This window comes from Peromyscus californicus, unplaced genomic scaffold (genome assembly GCF_007827085.1).
Source record: "Peromyscus californicus insignis strain IS unplaced genomic scaffold, ASM782708v3 Scaffold_14__1_contigs__length_90479793_seg_2, whole genome shotgun sequence".
Classification (NCBI taxonomy): Eukaryota; Metazoa; Chordata; class Mammalia; order Rodentia; family Cricetidae; genus Peromyscus; species Peromyscus californicus.
In genome coordinates this window covers 80,036,924-80,055,197 of record NW_026294436.1, presented here as the reverse complement: position 1 = coordinate 80,055,197, position 18,274 = coordinate 80,036,924, and the positions used below count along the sequence as shown (strand labels likewise).

Here is an 18,274-nt window from a genome sequence, read left to right as displayed (position 1 = left end):
TTTACTTATAGATTAGTAATGATTCTTTAAAAAATCACATTTGGCTTATGTTTTTATACATTTGTGTCTCTGAATGCATAGGAGATTGGGTATGATAAACCCATGGTAAATTGAAAATGAACTTAGCAAATTTACCTAAAGATTATCACAGATAGTCAAAGTTTGGGTTTCACTTGTGTGATCCTAGTTCTATAGGAACTGTGGCTTTCCACTGCTGCCCAAGATCTAAGATAAAGTCCCATGTCATATTGCTAACCCAGGCAAAGGTCAAAATTCAAAGCTCAACACTGGTTTCTGCTGAATATGCATCAGTGTCTTACCAATGTAAAATGAAAATCACTCAGTCAAACCATCACAGTTTGTGAACTGTCTATACATGCTTTAGCTTCAGATTCTGTGGTCATTTTATGTCACTATGCCAGTAAATCCAGTGCTTTCTTAAATTGTTAAACATGTGATAAGTGTGTGTGAAATGAGAAGAGCAGAATTGTGGGAGCCCACAGAGGTTTCCTAGTGTGATCTGAGCTTGCTTTACCCAGCAGGGTTGCATAAGGGGATAAATTGACCATGTGCATGGTTACCAGGTGTTTGGAAGGGCCTGCACTTGGCTGTTCTGGGGGAGGTCTTTTGTACCACCCCTTGGCATTCCTTTAAAAAGCCCTTTAGAAGAGACAGAAGGGGGCTGGTGGATTAGGATCCAGGCCCTCCCGAGACTATCCTATGTTTCTGTCTCTCTCTCCCCTCTATATTTTTGTCTAAATCTCTTATCCCTCACTCCTCATGCATACCCTGGGGGAAAAGGTAGGGGCAAGTCCCCCACACAGAATTGAGACTAACACTTTATGCTTTGACTGACAGCAACTTAATTAAAAGTATGTAACTTTAGAAACAAATACATTATTAGACATAAATACTTTCAAAATTTAGGAGTTTGTAGAATGTAATGTTCTCTGGTGACCTGGTTAGCATTAACTGTTAATTTGATACAGCCTAGAGTCACCTGAGACGGCAGTATCAATTTAGGGATTTCCCAGATGAGATTGGCCTGTAGGCATGGGGAAAGAGGATTGTCTTAATTGTTGACTTGTGTAGGAGAGCTCAGCCCACTGTGGACAGCACCATTCCCTGGGCAGGTAGTTCTGCACTGTATATATAGCTTTCTTAAGCTAACTAATCATGAACCTGCTATCAATCTAGCAGTAGTATTCCTTCATGGTTTCTGCTGTAATTCCTTAGTGGTGAGTGATTTCCCTGGTTAAAGGTAATGCTGCATGGAATAGCTGGCAGGCCTGCTTTCAAGTTCTGCCTTGAGTTCCTGCCCTGACTTCCCTCAGTGAAGTATAAGCCAGACAAATTCTTTCCTCCCCTATGTTGCTTTTGGCCAGAGTAAACCAGAACACCCAGTTAATCAACTATGCTTGTTTAAATTCCTCTATACTGCTCATCAATAGATGCTGGTATTTCTTGAGCATGTCACATAAGTGCTCTGCTACTGAATTCCACCTCTTAGGTTACACTTTGCAGAGAGAAGGTCTTTGGTATTTAGGATTATGTCTTCATTTGGGGGGTGGTTGTGAGTGCATTAGGAAGACAGGCAGGGCCCTGATAAGGTAGAATATTATTTGTAAGAACTACAAATAGATTTGTTTAATTTATTGAAACTTATGACATTCTACAGATATACTTTTTGGGGAAATTGATTTTTTTTTAATTATAACACATTATAGAATGCATACTGAACTAAACCAAATATAAGAAGATAGTATATTGTGTAATGGTTTTCCTCTATTTGATGAATTCTAATTCTGTAATAACCTTTACTAAATAACCTGATGGGGTAAGAAAAAAAACACTGAAAATTGAAGTTCACAAGTTGAACCCCAAACCTAGAAACAGATTTACAAGTATTCTATGATCAAAATGACTTAGTTATGTTAATGATTATGTTCAAAGTAGATAAATAAACTTTTATTATTTATTCTCCTAAGTGTGGACTAGCTGAACTATCCTAGAGACTTCTAAATGCTTGGCTTCTCTTTTTTCCCCTTAGATGCATGGATTATTGCTCTGATTGCTATTACTTCAAGTAAGTATCCCAAACTTTCCACTGCTTAAATCCAATTGTTACTGTAAAACAGTAAATTTTTAAAAGTTTTTAAACTTGAGATGAACAAACTTAGAAAACCTGGTCTTTTATGTATTACCCTCTGTTAATTTATATTATTTCATATTCTGTATGTCTACTTAGAAGTAGCCTGTAAGCAATGCATCTTCTTAAGATGATGTACTATGAATGTTCATCCCAAGTATGCTTTTGATAATTTCTTTAAATTCAGCCAAGCCTCTCCTCTGTCTTACTATAGACTGTGATTCCAGGGAATTGTATTTAGAGAATAAAGAGTGCAGATGGAATCTAAATGCATAACTGGTTACCACTGAAATATGACTGATTTATTTCTTCTGCTTAAATTTTGAATCTTGGCAATCATTCTAAGAGTTACATGCTATTCATTTTCCTTTTCTTGCAGTTGTTGGCATTATTGTAATTTGTCTCATCATACTCAGATATCTTGAGTACAGGAAGAAAGGGTAAGTATTCTGAGTTAGCCATGATCTTCAGCATGCCTTTGTGCAACTGGTTTGTCCTCTGCCTTGAGCACTGTCCTTTTTAAAGTATGCCTGCAGTCATGTGCCCTACAAATTGCATTTCTTTGCTAAAACATGGTCAGCTGCTTTTAACATCAGTGCAGCATAAGGATCTGTGTGAAGTTGCTTTTCTAGCAGCTATTATGGCTACAGGAAAGTTTTCTATGGAATTTGAAGCTTTAGTTGCTTAGTGAAGCAAGGTCATTATGAAGTTTTTCCTGCTCTAGGTAAATCCTATTTCCTAAGTTTGAAAGTGGCCAAAATTATATTTGAAATATTTCGGTGTGATATTTTCACTTTAAAGTCACTAAAATTTTATGATTAAAAGCTTACATTTGTATAACTTGGCTAGTGGTAAGAAGCTATGTAGGGGCCTGATTTCTTTATAGAGTTATTTATTAATGTTAACCAGGGTGATTGAGACCATCACCATTTGATTTCTCTCTTCTGTTCTCCTAAATGTTTCTTTTTTCCTACAGACTAATGAATGAATTAAAAGTAGCTGAAGGGCTAAAATTCGCAGGGCACTCTATTATCTTTTATCTGTCTACCTCTATAAAAATGAAAACAAAGGGGGATTAGAACAGGAAAAATTACAAGTACATATATTTAAAAAGAAATAAGGTTTAGAAGAGACAAAGGTATTCAGGATGGTATGTCCATAGGTGAAAATAGGGATTCAAAGTATCAAAATTAAATGTAGCAAATTTACATATAATGTAAGATTTGGAAAAAAATTTAGGACATGGATCAGATTAGTTCTTTGACATTTCTGATAGGAATTAGGCAATTTCATTTTTTTTCTTGTCACTTTAAAACAGTTCCAAGGTATATCTGAATAGGCAAATGTGGTGAGAAGCAGGCTGAGGTGGGTGGCTTCATTGCCACCCAGGACCATGGTCTTTTATATACATAAAGATATATGGATAGCCGGGCGGTGGTGGCGCACGCCTTTAATCCCAGCACTCGGGAGGCAGAGCCAGGCGGATCTCTGTGAGTTCGAGGCCAGCCTGGTCTCCAAAGCGAGTTCCAGGAAAGGCGCAAAGCTACACAGAGAAACCCTGTCTCGAAAAACCAAAAAAAAAAAAAAAAAAAAAAAAAAAAAAAAAAAAAAAAAAAAAAAAAGAAGATTTAAAAAAAAAAAAAAAAAAAGATATATGGATAAAAGTGTTTGCTGCATGATTCATTATGTCACACTACAGTTTCCACAATGAGATTTTTTTCCTTTTTCTTTCTCTTAAATTTTATTTTATTTTATTTGTGGAGGGGGGAGGTTGCAAAGGGATGGGAAATGAATGGGATCGATATGCATGATGCGAAAGCCACAAAGAACAAATAAAAAAAGTTTAATAAAAAATAAAAGAGCTCTGACATCATCCCTAATAAATGCAAGACCCGTATTTCATGTTTAATTTTAAATTAATCATCAGGTTTGGGCTCTTAAGTAGAAATATATTCTTCACTTGTAAAAAGCTCAGTCTTTTTATTTATATTTTTTAAATAAAATCATTTTATTCTAATTAACTCAAATAAAAAATCACACAGCTAGATTGAGGAAGTCACTCAAATACTTGCCCAGTCCCAAATCCTATACATTTTGATGATCTTCTATATCATTAGTATAGCCATTCTGAAGTAATAGAGCGTTGCTTAGGGTTTTACATTCTCTCTGTCAATCATATTTTTATTTACTTACCCATCAGCAAAAAAAGGGGGGAGGGGACTATGTCAGAGTTAAAAGTAGAAAAAGCAAATAAATTTTGAAACTTTTAAATATTACCTTATTATCTGTTTTAAGTGCCTGTAATTCCTTTATTTGAATCTCAAATCTTGTATTTATAGGACATCTAGTAATAACACTTGATTTATCTATTGATTGTATTTCTTTAAATTACATTGATAAACAATATTACTAAGGAATACTATCAGTGGTTTTATTACTGTAAAAGGTTTGTGTAGAAATAACTTCCAAAGAAAGTAAAACAAAGTAGATTTTCATTGCCTTTTTTGTTATTGTTTATAACATCACTCCATAAAAATTCATAATGGATTTCTAGAAATATTAATATACTATACAGACTGTATAGCTATCGGTTAATGGGTCTTTTAAAGCTAAGCAATTACCTGGTCATTGTCCTCACAAATATTCAATAGTGACTTGAAAATCTAAAAATAATTTGTTTTGTCATTTTTCTTGTTCATATGTAACACTACAGTGGTCTATCAGAATATTCAATTTAAAAATACTTTGGGAAAATTATTTGTCTTCTAACAGTGCAATGTATAGAGTAGTACACTTTTAGAAAAAGTTTCCAATGGTATTGGAAGAATAACTCTTAATTGTCTCTGAGCTAAAACATAAATTGCATTGATAGTCTTTCAGGATATACTTTGCCCTTTTCAGGATACACTTTGCCTTTTTAATGACAAGAAGCCAATATAACATATGATGGTTAAATTAAAAATTAGGTTCTTCCCATGCTTATCATGCAAAGGCATTGAGTTAATCTCCAGCAAACAAAAAAGTAATTTAATTTTCAGAATGCTTGACTTCAGAACACTGAAGTTCATATACAGATGCATGTGGGGTTTTCTTTCTTTCTTTTTTTCAGGGAATATCTCACTATGTATCCCTGGCTAGTCTCAAGCTTGTGATGATCCTCCTGCCTTGCCTCCCTAGTGGTAATATTTTATCCCTAAATTTACTCTCCTAAGGGGTCAGATGCATTTCTTCTTTAACATAGCAAGCAATACATCTTTGTAGGCCCATGAATCACTTGGAGATCTTCTGATCCTTTGGTATGAGATAAGTCTGAGACCTACTGTCTAATGCAGTCCCAAAGGTGCTGTATGGTCCACTGTATACAATTATCCATGGGCCAATGTTGTTGAAATCTAAAAAAAAAAAACACACTGTCAAACTCATTGTCTTTTAGTTTATTTTCTTTTCTGATATTTAAGGTCATTAAAGTCTCTGTCTCTCTGTCTCTGTCTCTGTCTCTCTCTCATAGTGAGTTTCTCTCATGAAACTATGTAGAACAGACTGGCCTCGAACTTACAGAGATTCACCTGCATCTGCCTCCCAAGTGCTGGGATTAAAGGTGTATGCACAATTGTGCCCAGCCACTATATATTTTTAAAGATTTATTTTTATTTTATGTGTAGGAGTATTTTGTCTACATGTATATAAATGTATGTGCCTGGTTCACAAGAGTGGGTCTTTGTTTTATTTAAATCTTTTGTGCTATTTTCTTAATAGTGCTTAATGTCCATAACCTTTCCCCTCAAAGTGGCTTTCATTGTCCCTGAGTTAACAGGAATAAATAAACTCCTGTTATCCTCTAATCTCACTTGACAATCAACACAGAAGACTTCTGTGAGAAAAATGTCAATTTCCCCCACACAGAAATCTGTCAGATCTGCAGCAGACACCAGTTGGTGTCTGCTATTTAGTTCAATTCAAATCTCCACAGCTAGGTAGATCTCCACAACTTTCCCTTTTAGATGTCAGTCCTAAGCTCAGCTATTTTACCTGTGCTTTTGACCCACCAACTATAAATCATGAATTTGAATTGCAGAGGAAAAGATGTGTCAGAGAAGGGCAAGAAGGCTCCATGACTTCTAGGGTAACTACCCCTAGAAACTTTTTTGTTCCCCTGTTTGGAATCTCCAAACCCAATTCTTTCTTCCTCTTTTTTTAAATCATGATTAATTAGATCATTTAGCCTTCATCCTTTTGTGGTGATATTGTGTTCCCCAAAATATTGTGCACCCTAATAAATTTATTTGGGGTCAGAGAACAGAACAGCCACTAGATATAGAGGCCAGAAAATGGTGGCACACACACCTTTAATCCTAGCATTAGAGAGGCAGAGATCCGTCTGGATCTCTGTGAGTTCAAAGCCACGCTGGAAACCACCAGGCATGGTGACACATGCCTTTAATCCCAGGAAATGATGGCAGGAAGCAGAAAGGTATTTAAGGCATGAGGATGAGGAACTAGAGCCTGGTTAGGCTTTTAGGCTTTTGAGCAGCAGTTCAGCTGAGATCCATCTGGATGAGGACTTAGAAGCTTCCAGTCTGAGGAAACAGGATCAGATGAGGAACTGGCAAGGTGAGGTGGCTGTGACTTGTTCTGCTTCTCTGATCTTCCAGCATTCACCCCAATACCCGACTTCAGGTTTGTTTTTATTAATATGACTTCTTTTTTTTTTTTTTTTTTCGAGACAGGGTTTCTCTGTGTAGCTTTGCGCCTTTCCTGGAACTCACTCTGTAGTCCAGGCTGGCCTCGAACTCACAGAGATCCGCCTGCCTCTGCCTCCCTAGTGCTGGGATTAAAGGCGTGCACCACCAATGCCCGGCTTTAATATGACCTTTTAAGATTCGTGCTACATCCCTTCTTGGGAGGCTGGGCAGTAGGGCTGAGTTTCAACCCTCTAGTATTGTCTAGCTCTTTTCTGAAGCTTCTGAGAGGTTCTAGCCATGAGTTAGTTCATTAGCACACAAAAAGTCATCATTTTGAAGAGTCCAAGAATATTAAGAGTTGCTGGCACGCCGGGCAGTGGTGGCGCAAGCCTTTAGCTCCAGCACTTGAGAGGCAGAGCCAGGCAGATCTCTGAGTTGGAGGCCAGCCTGGTCTACAGAGTGAGATCCCGAACAGGCACCAAAACTACACAAGAGAAACCCTGTCTCACAAAACAAAAACCAACCAACCAAACAAACAAAAAGTTGTTGGCTACAGAACGATGGTAAAGACTAAATGTGTGTTTCACAGTATCACATTGCCATTGTAACTTCTTATATAAGACTATAAAATGTGTAATGTGTACTTACTTTTCTATTTTTAGGGGATAATTGGAAAAAGGCATAGATGTTCTCAAATTTTTGTTAAAGTATGTTTTAAAAATCGGCTTTGATGTAAATAAATATTTGTGATGACTTGAGAGCATAGTGATCCTTCTCTAGCCCTCATCACAGAGTGTAAACATTGTACAAATAATACAAAGAGCATTAGCATCATTTAAGTTTGCGGAAAATAGCCAAAAGGTTAAAATTATTCTATAGTTTTGCTTACTGACTCTCAGGTATAAGAAAAGGATAGAATTTGGACTAGGGTGGTAGCTTGCCAGTAAACTATTTGCCATACAAACATAAAGACCTGAATTTAATTCCCAGGACCTACATAAAAAGCTAGGTGTGGTGGCACATACTTGCAATCCCAGCACTGGGGATGCAGACATAGACAAATTCGGGGTTAGCCTAGCCTGTCATACATACATATACAAAATGGGTTAGGATCATTGATAGGGGTCTCAAGTCTAGCCCACAGGCTTCTCTCCATTTTCCTCCCTAGCCTCCTTTCCTCATTAATTCTTTCCTCTTGGAAGCAACATACTGTTTGACTCACATCTTACAAGTCTGTGTGCTTCTGAACCACAAATGCTTTTTGTTTAAATGTTTTCACTTGTGACTCCCCCCCCCCCCGCATATATGCATGATTTTCCTTACTTACATCCCTAGAGAGGTAAGAGTTATCCCATTAATGAAAATTATTTGCATAATTCATGTTTTATTATACATGACAGTAATTTTCATTGTTTTCCATTAGTGATATTTACTACCTGGAATAACTTAAATTAATATTTACTGGTTCAGTCATGTTATCATCTGTAAATTGGGCTTAAATGAAACAGCTTAAAAGCTGTGACCAGTACAGACAGCTGAGGAGTACAATAAGGTGCAGAGAGTCAAGGATCCAATTAATTTCAGCATTTTTTTCTACTTGACTCTCAAACTTCTGAGCATTCAACAGACTTTTCTACATTTTTTTTTTTTTTTGAGACAGGGTTTCTCTGTATACCCCTGGCTGTCCTGGAACTCACTATGTAGACCAGGCTGGCCTCAAACTCAGAGATCCACCTGTCTCTGCCTCCTGGGTACTGGGATTAAAGGTATGCATTACCACTTCCTGGCCTCTACAATTTTATGTACAAAAGAATACATAGGAAAATATTGTGTAATTGTTTAGAAAGTGTATAACAAAATCACAACCCCTAAATTTAGAGGTCATGTTGTAAATTACTTGAGGATCATCCTGTACATGTCTTAAACTCCAGCACTCAAGAGGAAGAGGCAGACAGATCTCTCTGAGTTTGAGGCTAGCCTAAGTGAATTCTAGCCGAGGCTACATAGTGAGACCCTGCCTAAAAAAAGAAAGAAGGAAAAAGGAAAGAAATAAAGAAAAAAATTGCATGGAAAAGAAAAAATTCATACCATAGAAAGAAATTATACCCAATGCAAAATCAAGATGCATCAGAAAACACTTGACTTGTCATAAAGATGATTCATAAGAGATTTAATATATATTGTTTTCCTCCAAGATTAAAATTATATAAACCTGAACTTGAGCTTTTACAGTATTACAGAGTGGTTCAAAGGTAAACACAGAACAGCACTGTCATATGTGCTCATCTGATGAGCGGTATGTGATTTCAGAGTTAATGTTATGTACTTGAGTGAGAATCCTAAAATCTCAGTTCATAAGCCTGGAGATCATCTTCATTCAGTAACCCCATACTAGGCAACTCTTCCTTTGTAGTGACTTTATTTAGCCCCTTTCCCTTCCTTTGTTTAACACATACCTAACTGATGAGAGCTACAGAGAAGTAAAATTTACAACTCTCTGAGAGTTTTAGTTTTATCTTCAATGTAAAATGTTGTTTTGAAAAGCAGCTGGTGGATATTAAGACACCAGTCTCATGAGTTCAACTATATTGGCAGGAAAGATAAAAGAGGAAGCTTAGATTCCTGTTCTCTTCACCAAATTATTGATGTTTTCTTATATTCTTTTTCCAAGTTTAACACAGACAGGACTCTGTTGTGAAGTTGTCTTAAACAGTTATGACCCAGTACCCTCCTAGTAGTCCAATTGTCTCTACTTCTGAAACAGCTATAAACCTAGACATAAAAGTGTTTTTTGAGCCTGAAGGGAAACAGTCAACAGAACCAGTTCATTTCAAGGGCAAGCAGGGGAAGAAAATGTCCTTTATAGAAACCAATGTACAGTTTACATTTTACAAATGTACACAACTCCAACTTAAAACTAATTCCATAAAGGTATTTACCTGTTTCTCTGAACCAAAATATATTTGGCATATTATAGAAAAACAATATAGCCTCAGCTTTTGAAAAATATACTTGTGTCAGGCAGTGGTGGTGCACACCTTTAATTCTAGCACTGGGGAGGCAGAGACAGTGGATCTCTGAATTCGAGGCCAGCCTGGTCTATAGAGCAAGTTCCAGAACAGCCAGGGACACATGGAGAAACCATCTCGAAATATCTCGAACCCCTCCCCCCCAAAAATTAGTTGTTTTACCTTAAGCTTTCTGACTCCATCCACCAGTTTATCTTTGGATTAAAGTAAATTAAGTGTTATGGTGGTACACACCCATAATACCAGGATACAGGAAGCTGAGGCAGGAGAATCCAGAGATGGAGGGCAGCCAGAACCACCTAGTAAGGCTGCCTAAAAACTAAAGAAAAAAAAAGTGTTCCTCTATTTGTGCTACAATGTATATCTACATGGCTAGGAGTTAGGGCAGAGCCTATGAGACCTTTCCCTAGTCCATGAAATCTTGGGAACAAGACCCACAGAGGCTCATGGGAAGGCTTGTTTCATGAACAAAGTTGGTGTCTCTGATAACAGGGTAGAGGAAAGACAAAATGGGCCAACTAGGAGAGGCCTCTGGTCTGTCCAGTCATGACAGTTATACTTTCTAGTCTCCTGGGACAGCTGAGGAAAGCTAACTCGGAAAGCAGTGTTTAGAACTGAGCTTGGGAGTGTGGGCAAACATTTAGAGATAATTCAGTGACTGCTAAAGTTAATTTCAAAAACCAATTAGAAATTCAGTTTCAATTTTTCCTCATTAAAATAGCTTTTAAAATGCAATTCCAAACTTATCATTGCTTTCTTAATTTATCCATTTATTTATTTATTTATTTGGTTTTTTTTTTTTCTATTTTATCATTGCTTTTAAAGAAAGATTTATTTTTATGTGTCTGAGGATTATGTGCATGTGAATACTGGTGCCTATGGAAGCCAGAGGCCTTGGATTCCCTGGAGCTGAAGTTACAGGTGGTTATGAGCTACCCGATATAGGGGCTAGGACCCAAACTCTAGACTTATGCAAGATCATTGCTTTTTTTTTTTAACCTTTTCTGAGTGTTGGATTTCTTTTTAAATATTAAGGAAAAAGATTCCACTAAATAAAATATAGCACTCTTAAGAAAATTTAGTGATAAGCTAAACTAAGTCACTTACTATAGCAGTCTTAAGAAACTGCTGTTATGAGTATAGTGACAGGATCATAATGACAGCCTAGCTCACAGACAGGAACAGGTAATCATTGCTGGCTTTTGCACTGTGTGGTCATCCCTAAAGAATGCATGCACACTGGTAAATAACTGGTTGCTCTAAGTTTTGGGTTAAATTTTGCAGTCAGTTTCCTAAGGCAGGGCCTAGAGTGCAGCTTTCTCTACTCAAAAGTGAATGGCCACAATATGGACTTTTAGAATCACTGTTTCTCCCAGACTTCATCAGGTGCAAAACTCTGAGACTAGACAAGCCTGCATGCCTCCCTCATCTAAATTTGGTCCTAAATCAAAACAAAGGAAACGTTTACTAAGTACTATGTACATAGCAGCTTTACTTCTTGTTTTAGAGGGGATCAAAAACACAAGGATAGAAGAGTTTTTGTTTGTTTGTTTTGTTTTTAGGGTGAGACATGAACAGACTCAATACAATAAAAAGTATTTTTTTTAATTGTCTACCTTGGGGTTGGGAAAATATAGCTCAGTTGTAGAGTACTTACCTAGTATGTATTAGGAACTGGATTCCATTCCCATCACCACAAGAAAAAAAATGCTTATTTTCAAAGTAGGTTTCTGGAACTTAATTTCTGCATGTAGTTATATTTGTTTTGATGCTGCCCTTATACCTTGTCTTGTAGGAAAACCGGGGTTAAAGCTAAGTCTACCACTTCCCTGAAAAGGTCAACCTCACAAACAGAGAAAACTGCATCATTGCCACAAATCTCAAAAAGCAACGTATCTGTTGCCTCTAATCTGTAAGTCACTATTTCCACTGTCATGCATGCAATTATTGGGTCACAGTTCTCACAATTTAATGTGTAATTCATACACTTTAAAATGTGTATGAATTTTGTATAGAAAATGTGTTTGGTTTCCTTTAACTATCATTTGTATTTAAAAGCATGCCAATACCATATCCTGACCCACTTGAGACTGGGAAATTATTAATTTCATAATAATGTGTAACTCAGAGAAATATAATTTATAATGAAATTACATTTCAGCTAACATGGTGGTACACGCCTATAGTCCAGAGGTAGGAGAGTTTGAAGTTAGCCTGGCTACATTTTAAAGCAAAATCTTGTCTTTAAAAATTACATTTTATTTGTTTTAAAAAGAGGGTGATTTTGAAGTCTTTTTAATGTTAATTCTTAAGATTTCTCTTTTTGACAATTCTAAAAATATATTTTCTATATGGTTCATTATAAAAAGCCTTCATAAATGCACATACCCCTTCAGCTCTGATCCATTAAAACCAGAACACTAAAAATTGGGAATATAAACAATTTAGAAATCCTTAACTAAGAATATTAATAGCAAAACTATGTAAATGTTAGTAGAGTAAAATCCTACTTTTCTGACAACTTCAATGATTTAAATAAATTAGAAGTTTGATGTCTGGCATTTAACTTTTTTGAACATCAATAAACCAGCCAAAGAAACACTACTAAGATTTCACAGCTAGTTGCATGCTTCTGTAAAAGGCTATATGGCTGTGATACCCATAACAAGAATCTACAAAGTGAACACTGTAGCCTTTTTGTTGAGTCACTCACTCTGAAGTTCTGGCTATTTACGACTTTCTTTCATTAAACACGTCTTTAAACAAGCCACCTAAGCTGTTTGTAAAGAATACATTCATCAGATAACTTCAAGAGTGCGGAAAACAGGCACTGCACATCGCCTTTGCCAGGGGAAGCCTTTTTCTTAACCACTCTCCTGAAGGCACTCCTGCTGTCAGCTGTACTGAAGGAGCTCTGTTAGCAGGTCATACTCAAGTAGTAGAACAGAGCTTAGCCTCCACCAGGTCCCAACCCATTGGCTGAGGAACTAGTGCTGAAAGAGGAAACTGCCACTCCTGATTAGCTGTCCTTTCTAAGGTGTGTTTTAAACTTTTACATTCAGTAGCATAGAATGGTCAAAGAAGCATCGCGTTGGGAAGACTGGGTGAAGGTGAATCCTGTTTTGAGTATAAACACCTGCAGTCACTCTGAGTGACCCCTCTCCCTTTGTGCCCCCAGTGGATACTTTGGAAAGATAATGTTTGAACAGAAAAACAAACCGCCCAGAAACTCTGAATTAAGAAAAATTGAAGTCTGTACTCATTTTCACAAACTTTTAAAAAATGTAGCAATTGTACCTAGGCCTCATGGTATACTTATAATCTCAGCATTTAAAAAACAGACAAAAAGATAGGTTAAAAAAATAATTTACTAATTGTTTAAAAACAAGAAATGGCTTTACTGTTTTTAAACTTAATTTAAAATATTTTTAATAGCATGTTCTGCTTCAAATTTAACCTTCAAATTAGTACTTATATTTGAGATGTATAAATCTATATTTTTATTTTTACCAAATAATTTGTCAGTTATATAAATGTATGAGGAAAAGTGTTTTTTGTTTTTAAGATTGTCTAAATGATAGAGAAAGAGGCATATTTGAACTTAAAATGTTCTTTTAACTACAGAGCTGTATCTGAAGCAAACTGAGAAGTCCCATGTGTGGAAGTCATTACTGTTCCATTTTTGAAAACTGGCTCTTCAAGTCTGGCAAAAGTAAAATTATATATTTGCAGGAGCTTCATTTGTGGTAATATATGTGTGTGTGTGTGTTTCTAGTGTAAATATTGTTTCTAACTGCGATCTGTGTCTAACCTTTTTGCCATCTCCTCATATCTCAGACCCTCCAGCTTACCAAGGTTTCAACTCTGAGCCCTGAGTGCCTGTGTCCTGAGCAAAATGTTCAGTGACATGTTACCTGCAGGAAGAAGGCCATATTTCCAAGCATGACATCAGACCTTCTACAATTCCAACTCTTCTCCCTATACCTCACATTTTCACTGCACTTAATGGTTGTGCAGTAAGCACACATCTGTGTCTTCCACACTCTCAATCTCTTGTTACCTAAAATGCTGAACATCCTCTCCAGATCCATGTATCTCCAAGGCCAATGCATGTCCTACCTGTCCTGTGAAGCTCTGACTCCTCAGGCTCTTAATCTTTTATTGCCTAGCCTTAGGTTAGCCGCATTTAAGACTCTATATATGTGTCTAATAGGAGATGTAACTTTCATATCACTTTAATGCATTCATAGAACTCAAAAAATAAAGTCTACCAATTAAAGTAAAAACTTGACCTGTGTAACTAATAGGATTTGGTTTTCTTTATGCAAAAAGAGTTCTTGCTGCCTTTGCAGATGTGAAGTAAGCCAGACTAAGTAAAGCCAAGCCAATGTTTCTTACCTGAGGCTGTCAATTAGCCTTCCCCAGGAAGTTTTTATTGACACCAAGAACCACCCTAGTGGGCACTCATATTATTAATTTGAGGTGTGACCTGAACACAGGAGGTTTTGATTTCTCCAGTGATTTTAATCTGCCAGCTGAGGCTGAGAACCTGCATTAGTGATTCTTAGGCCTGACAGTCAACTCTCCATATAAACTTATAAAGAGGGTAAAAACTTAAAGAAAATCAGTTTAATTCTGCTCATTAAAAAAATTTTCAAAGACTTGAATTTAATGTTGTTCATGGGTTGGGGATGTAGCTTAGCAGAAAGGTTGCTCAGCATGCACAAGACCCTAGATTCAATTCCTGGCACTGGGGGAAAAAAAAGTCATTAACAGATTATTAACATAACCTTGTTTGCCTAGAAGTCTTAATGTCTGTCAAAATAAGCAATGATAAAGTTTTAAAATATAATAGTAATATTAATGAATATCAACACAGAATGAAAATTACATTGACTAAAGCATTTTAGACAATTAGTATGAGACTAGCATATTTTTAATTGGCATAAAATACAGAGAACTTTTACAGTAACCAACAATAAATTGTCTAAATTATGCTAGAAAGACTTGGGGGCAAAATTGAATTTGCACTTTAAAGTAATTTTAAGGTTTTAGGGAAATGAGCAGTTCTACAGTGTTCTAAAGCTTGTGATACCAGATAGCTAACATTTTAACCAAGACTAGATTTGGCATATTTTAACAATTTGCCTACTTAAGAGCAGAATTTAACAGCCTATTAACTTTTAGAACTGATTCAGAATTGAGTGAATCTGATACACGAGTGTTTTCCCCTATGTTTTGGATCTCTAGGCTCATCCAGGGGTTACCCTAGATGAGCTGCCAACCTTTGAGACATAGCACTGCCGCCATCCTATAGACTGTTTGAGTATTTGACAGTCCTCTGCCCCTTCACTGTGAGGTTGTCCTTGCTGGAACTCCAGAGCCATTAATTTTACTTTAGGTCAGGTAGAACACTAGCTCTCTTCTGCTTTTGGGAAAGTAACAATTTCTTTGTTCCTTACTTCTTAATATGGAGAAAATATAATACTGGGGGAACAGGTGAGTGCACAATTTCCCTTCTTGCTTGCTTACATACAGCAAGTGAATACACTGCCACACAATGCTGGAAAACTACCCACCTGTATTCCTGACATGACTGGACAAAATCCAGTAAAACTTGACACAGGTAGTAAGAGTGATGTGAGGAATAAGCAGACAAAATTTTAGCTATGAATACTGTTGTACAATGCAATGCTAAACCCTGTGTTGAACCACTAGAAACAGGAGCTCTGGTGTCCTGGTGTTTGGCGTTTGTGGCTTCACTGGGAATTCAAGGAACATCGAATGCTTAGGTGAACACAATAAGTATGGTGCTTGGAAAAATCAAGTCATCTGATTACCTACCTCCACTTGCAACATCTCCTCAAAAAATATTAAATCTATACTTGAGGTGAGCTTCAAACATGAAGAGTTCCTTCTGTAGGTTCCCACAGCAATATGCTTCTCAAATTCTGATGTACAGGTTAATCGTGATCTTATTAAAAGGTGAACACTAATCAGAGAAGACAGTGTGACCAGTGAAGCTTGAGGAAGACAAGCCAAAGAATACAGCCTGTTTATAGACAAAGAAAGGCATAAACCTCTTTTTCCTTCATATTTCTGAAGGGTTTGTGTCTGACAGCACCTTGATTTCAGTCCAATAAAAATGTCAGATGTAGCTAGAGTTTTCCTGCCTGGCCCACAGTCAGGACAAATCTCTCTCACCTCCCAGTCCCACAGCTGTCAGACCCAACCAAGTAAACACAGAGACTTATATTGGTTACAAACTGTATGGCCGTGGCAGGCTTCTTGCTAACTGTTCTTACAGCTTAAATTAATCCATTTCCATTAATCTATACCTTGCCACGTGGCTCATGGCTTACTGGCATCTTCACATGCTGTTTGTCATCATGGCGGCTGGCAGTGTCTCTTTGACTCAGCTTTCCACTTCCCAGCTTTATTCTCCTCCTTGTCCCGCCTATACTTCCTGCCTAGCCAATGGCCAATCAGTGTTTTATTTATTGACCAATCAGAGCAACACATTTGCCATACAGAACATCCCACAGCAGTCAGATTCCTGCTATCCAGAACTGTTAAGAATGTGTGTGTTAAGGCATCACATTTGTGCTAATTTGTTACAGCAGTTATAGGAAATTTATGCACCAACATAATAACTAGAAGGAAGCAAAGAACTATGACCAAAATAGTATGGGCTTTTCAGAAATAGGGAAATGGCTCTCAGCCCTGACCGTACACTAGACTCATCTGAGCCCCATTCTGAGACCAGTTAAAATAGTACTTCCTTATTGATGACCAAAGCTGTGGCAAGGTACTACTGGGTTAGAATGTGCCCCAGATATAACATATTAAAGGGACTACCTTAGGCTTCCCTAAAACATATGGACATATCAGTGTGCTAGCTATTCCTGAGACTATATGCCAGCTTCCAAATAGAAGGTCTGGACCAACTTCTTAGAGATGCTGGGGTCCAGACTTAATTCATTTGATCTACTAAACTGACTGTAGATCTTTCTTCCTCCAGTTAACAAAAGTGCATTATATTCACTTCTAAAAAGTCTGATAAGGCTTAAGTTAATAATGCTTCAACAAAAGACTTTCTACCATGGGTTGACAGCATGGTTTCATAAGCCTGACTCAGGAGGGTATTGCCAAAAAAAAAAAAAATTCTACATTACCAGTCAATTATGACTGGTAATTTTATGTGGCAATTTTATGTAAAGTGCTCTAAGCATCCAGATTAAAAAAAATAACTGTTTGAGAGGTGTTCTGGTTCCATTTTGCTTCTCAGAACTTCAGGATATGGAACTGTTTAAGCATTCAATAAGGATGTTATAATTTTCTGTTATGGAAAGAAATCTTATATCATTGTTTTTGTGCTTTGATATTAAACTTCTAGCACTTAACTCGTTTAAAAACTAGAATCACGACCTGGGGTATTTTAATTATATTTTCCAATATAAATTAACTGGGAGCATTGGACAGGGTAGCTAAGTTTAAAAGAAAAAAAAGGCTTAATGTATAGTTAATACCACAGACTCAACTGTCATACTTAGAGGAGCTGCAGTCTCCTACTTTAGTGGGGCAAATTAAACAATACAGCTGAGGGACTTTGCCATTCCCACCACCATATCCTGAGACTTAGAACATGTATTCTTCAATCAAAAGCTTGAAATAGCTCTGCAGCTGCAGGATGTATCATAGTCACTGAGAAGTCTTTCCAGCAAATGCTCCATTCACCTCCCACTTCCAGCACAATAGGCAAGGCAGCCATCTGGGGTAAGACTACTGGGATGTGGGCTCAGAAAAAGCTTCCTGGGCAGCTGATTTGCCATCAGTTATTGAAACCCACTGGCTTGAAATGATTATACTGCAGATAGTTCATAGTTAGCTATGCAACTTCTATGGAAGGGGCCACCTGCTTTCTTCCTGAAGGTTCTCCAAGTATGAACCCTGCCCACCACCCCAATGCTGTCAAATCTCTGAACAGTTTTACAAAATTGTCTCACTGCCTATTCAAGGGTTGAAATAAACTACCAGCTGAAAGTAGAACTCCATCTGCTACAAATGGAACTGAAATTAGCCTGTTCCCCTTTAAGGGCCACATGACAGTTTGGTTAAGTAAGTTCCCTGCAGCAACAGACAGGAGGAGGGTCAGAGTCCACAGTTCCCTTGGAACCATGAATAGTCTACTCATTTAGTAACATCCCCCAGCCTAGAGCTCCAACCTTCTGTCTCTGATTATCTTTCATCTTTAGAATTTCATTCCTGTCTTAATGACCTCCATTTTTAATGTTTGTCTATAGCAACCTACTTCCAATTCTTTATGATTGGCATAGCAAATTAACTTTCCAGGGCCCACTTCTCATTGCCATAGAATTATGAATGGAAAATAACAAATAAAAACACAGACATGA

The 18,274-nt window shown here is 37.1% G+C and overlaps 1 protein-coding gene across 1 annotated transcript in view; it reads left to right on the top strand.

Moving 5' to 3' along the window:
- The window catches only part of Cd46 (CD46 molecule), a 42,362-nt gene extending 28,762 nt beyond the window's left edge, over positions 1 to 13,600 (top strand). The window contains exons 9-12 of the mRNA XM_052738105.1: positions 2,051 to 2,086; positions 2,529 to 2,589; positions 11,656 to 11,772; positions 13,485 to 13,600. Coding sequence (XP_052594065.1) covers positions 2,051 to 2,086; positions 2,529 to 2,589; positions 11,656 to 11,772; positions 13,485 to 13,506 — 236 coding nt within the window. The 3' untranslated portion in view covers positions 13,507 to 13,600. The remainder of the gene's footprint in view (positions 1 to 2,050; positions 2,087 to 2,528; positions 2,590 to 11,655; positions 11,773 to 13,484) is intronic.
- Positions 13,601 to 18,274: the final 4,674 nt, after the last annotated feature.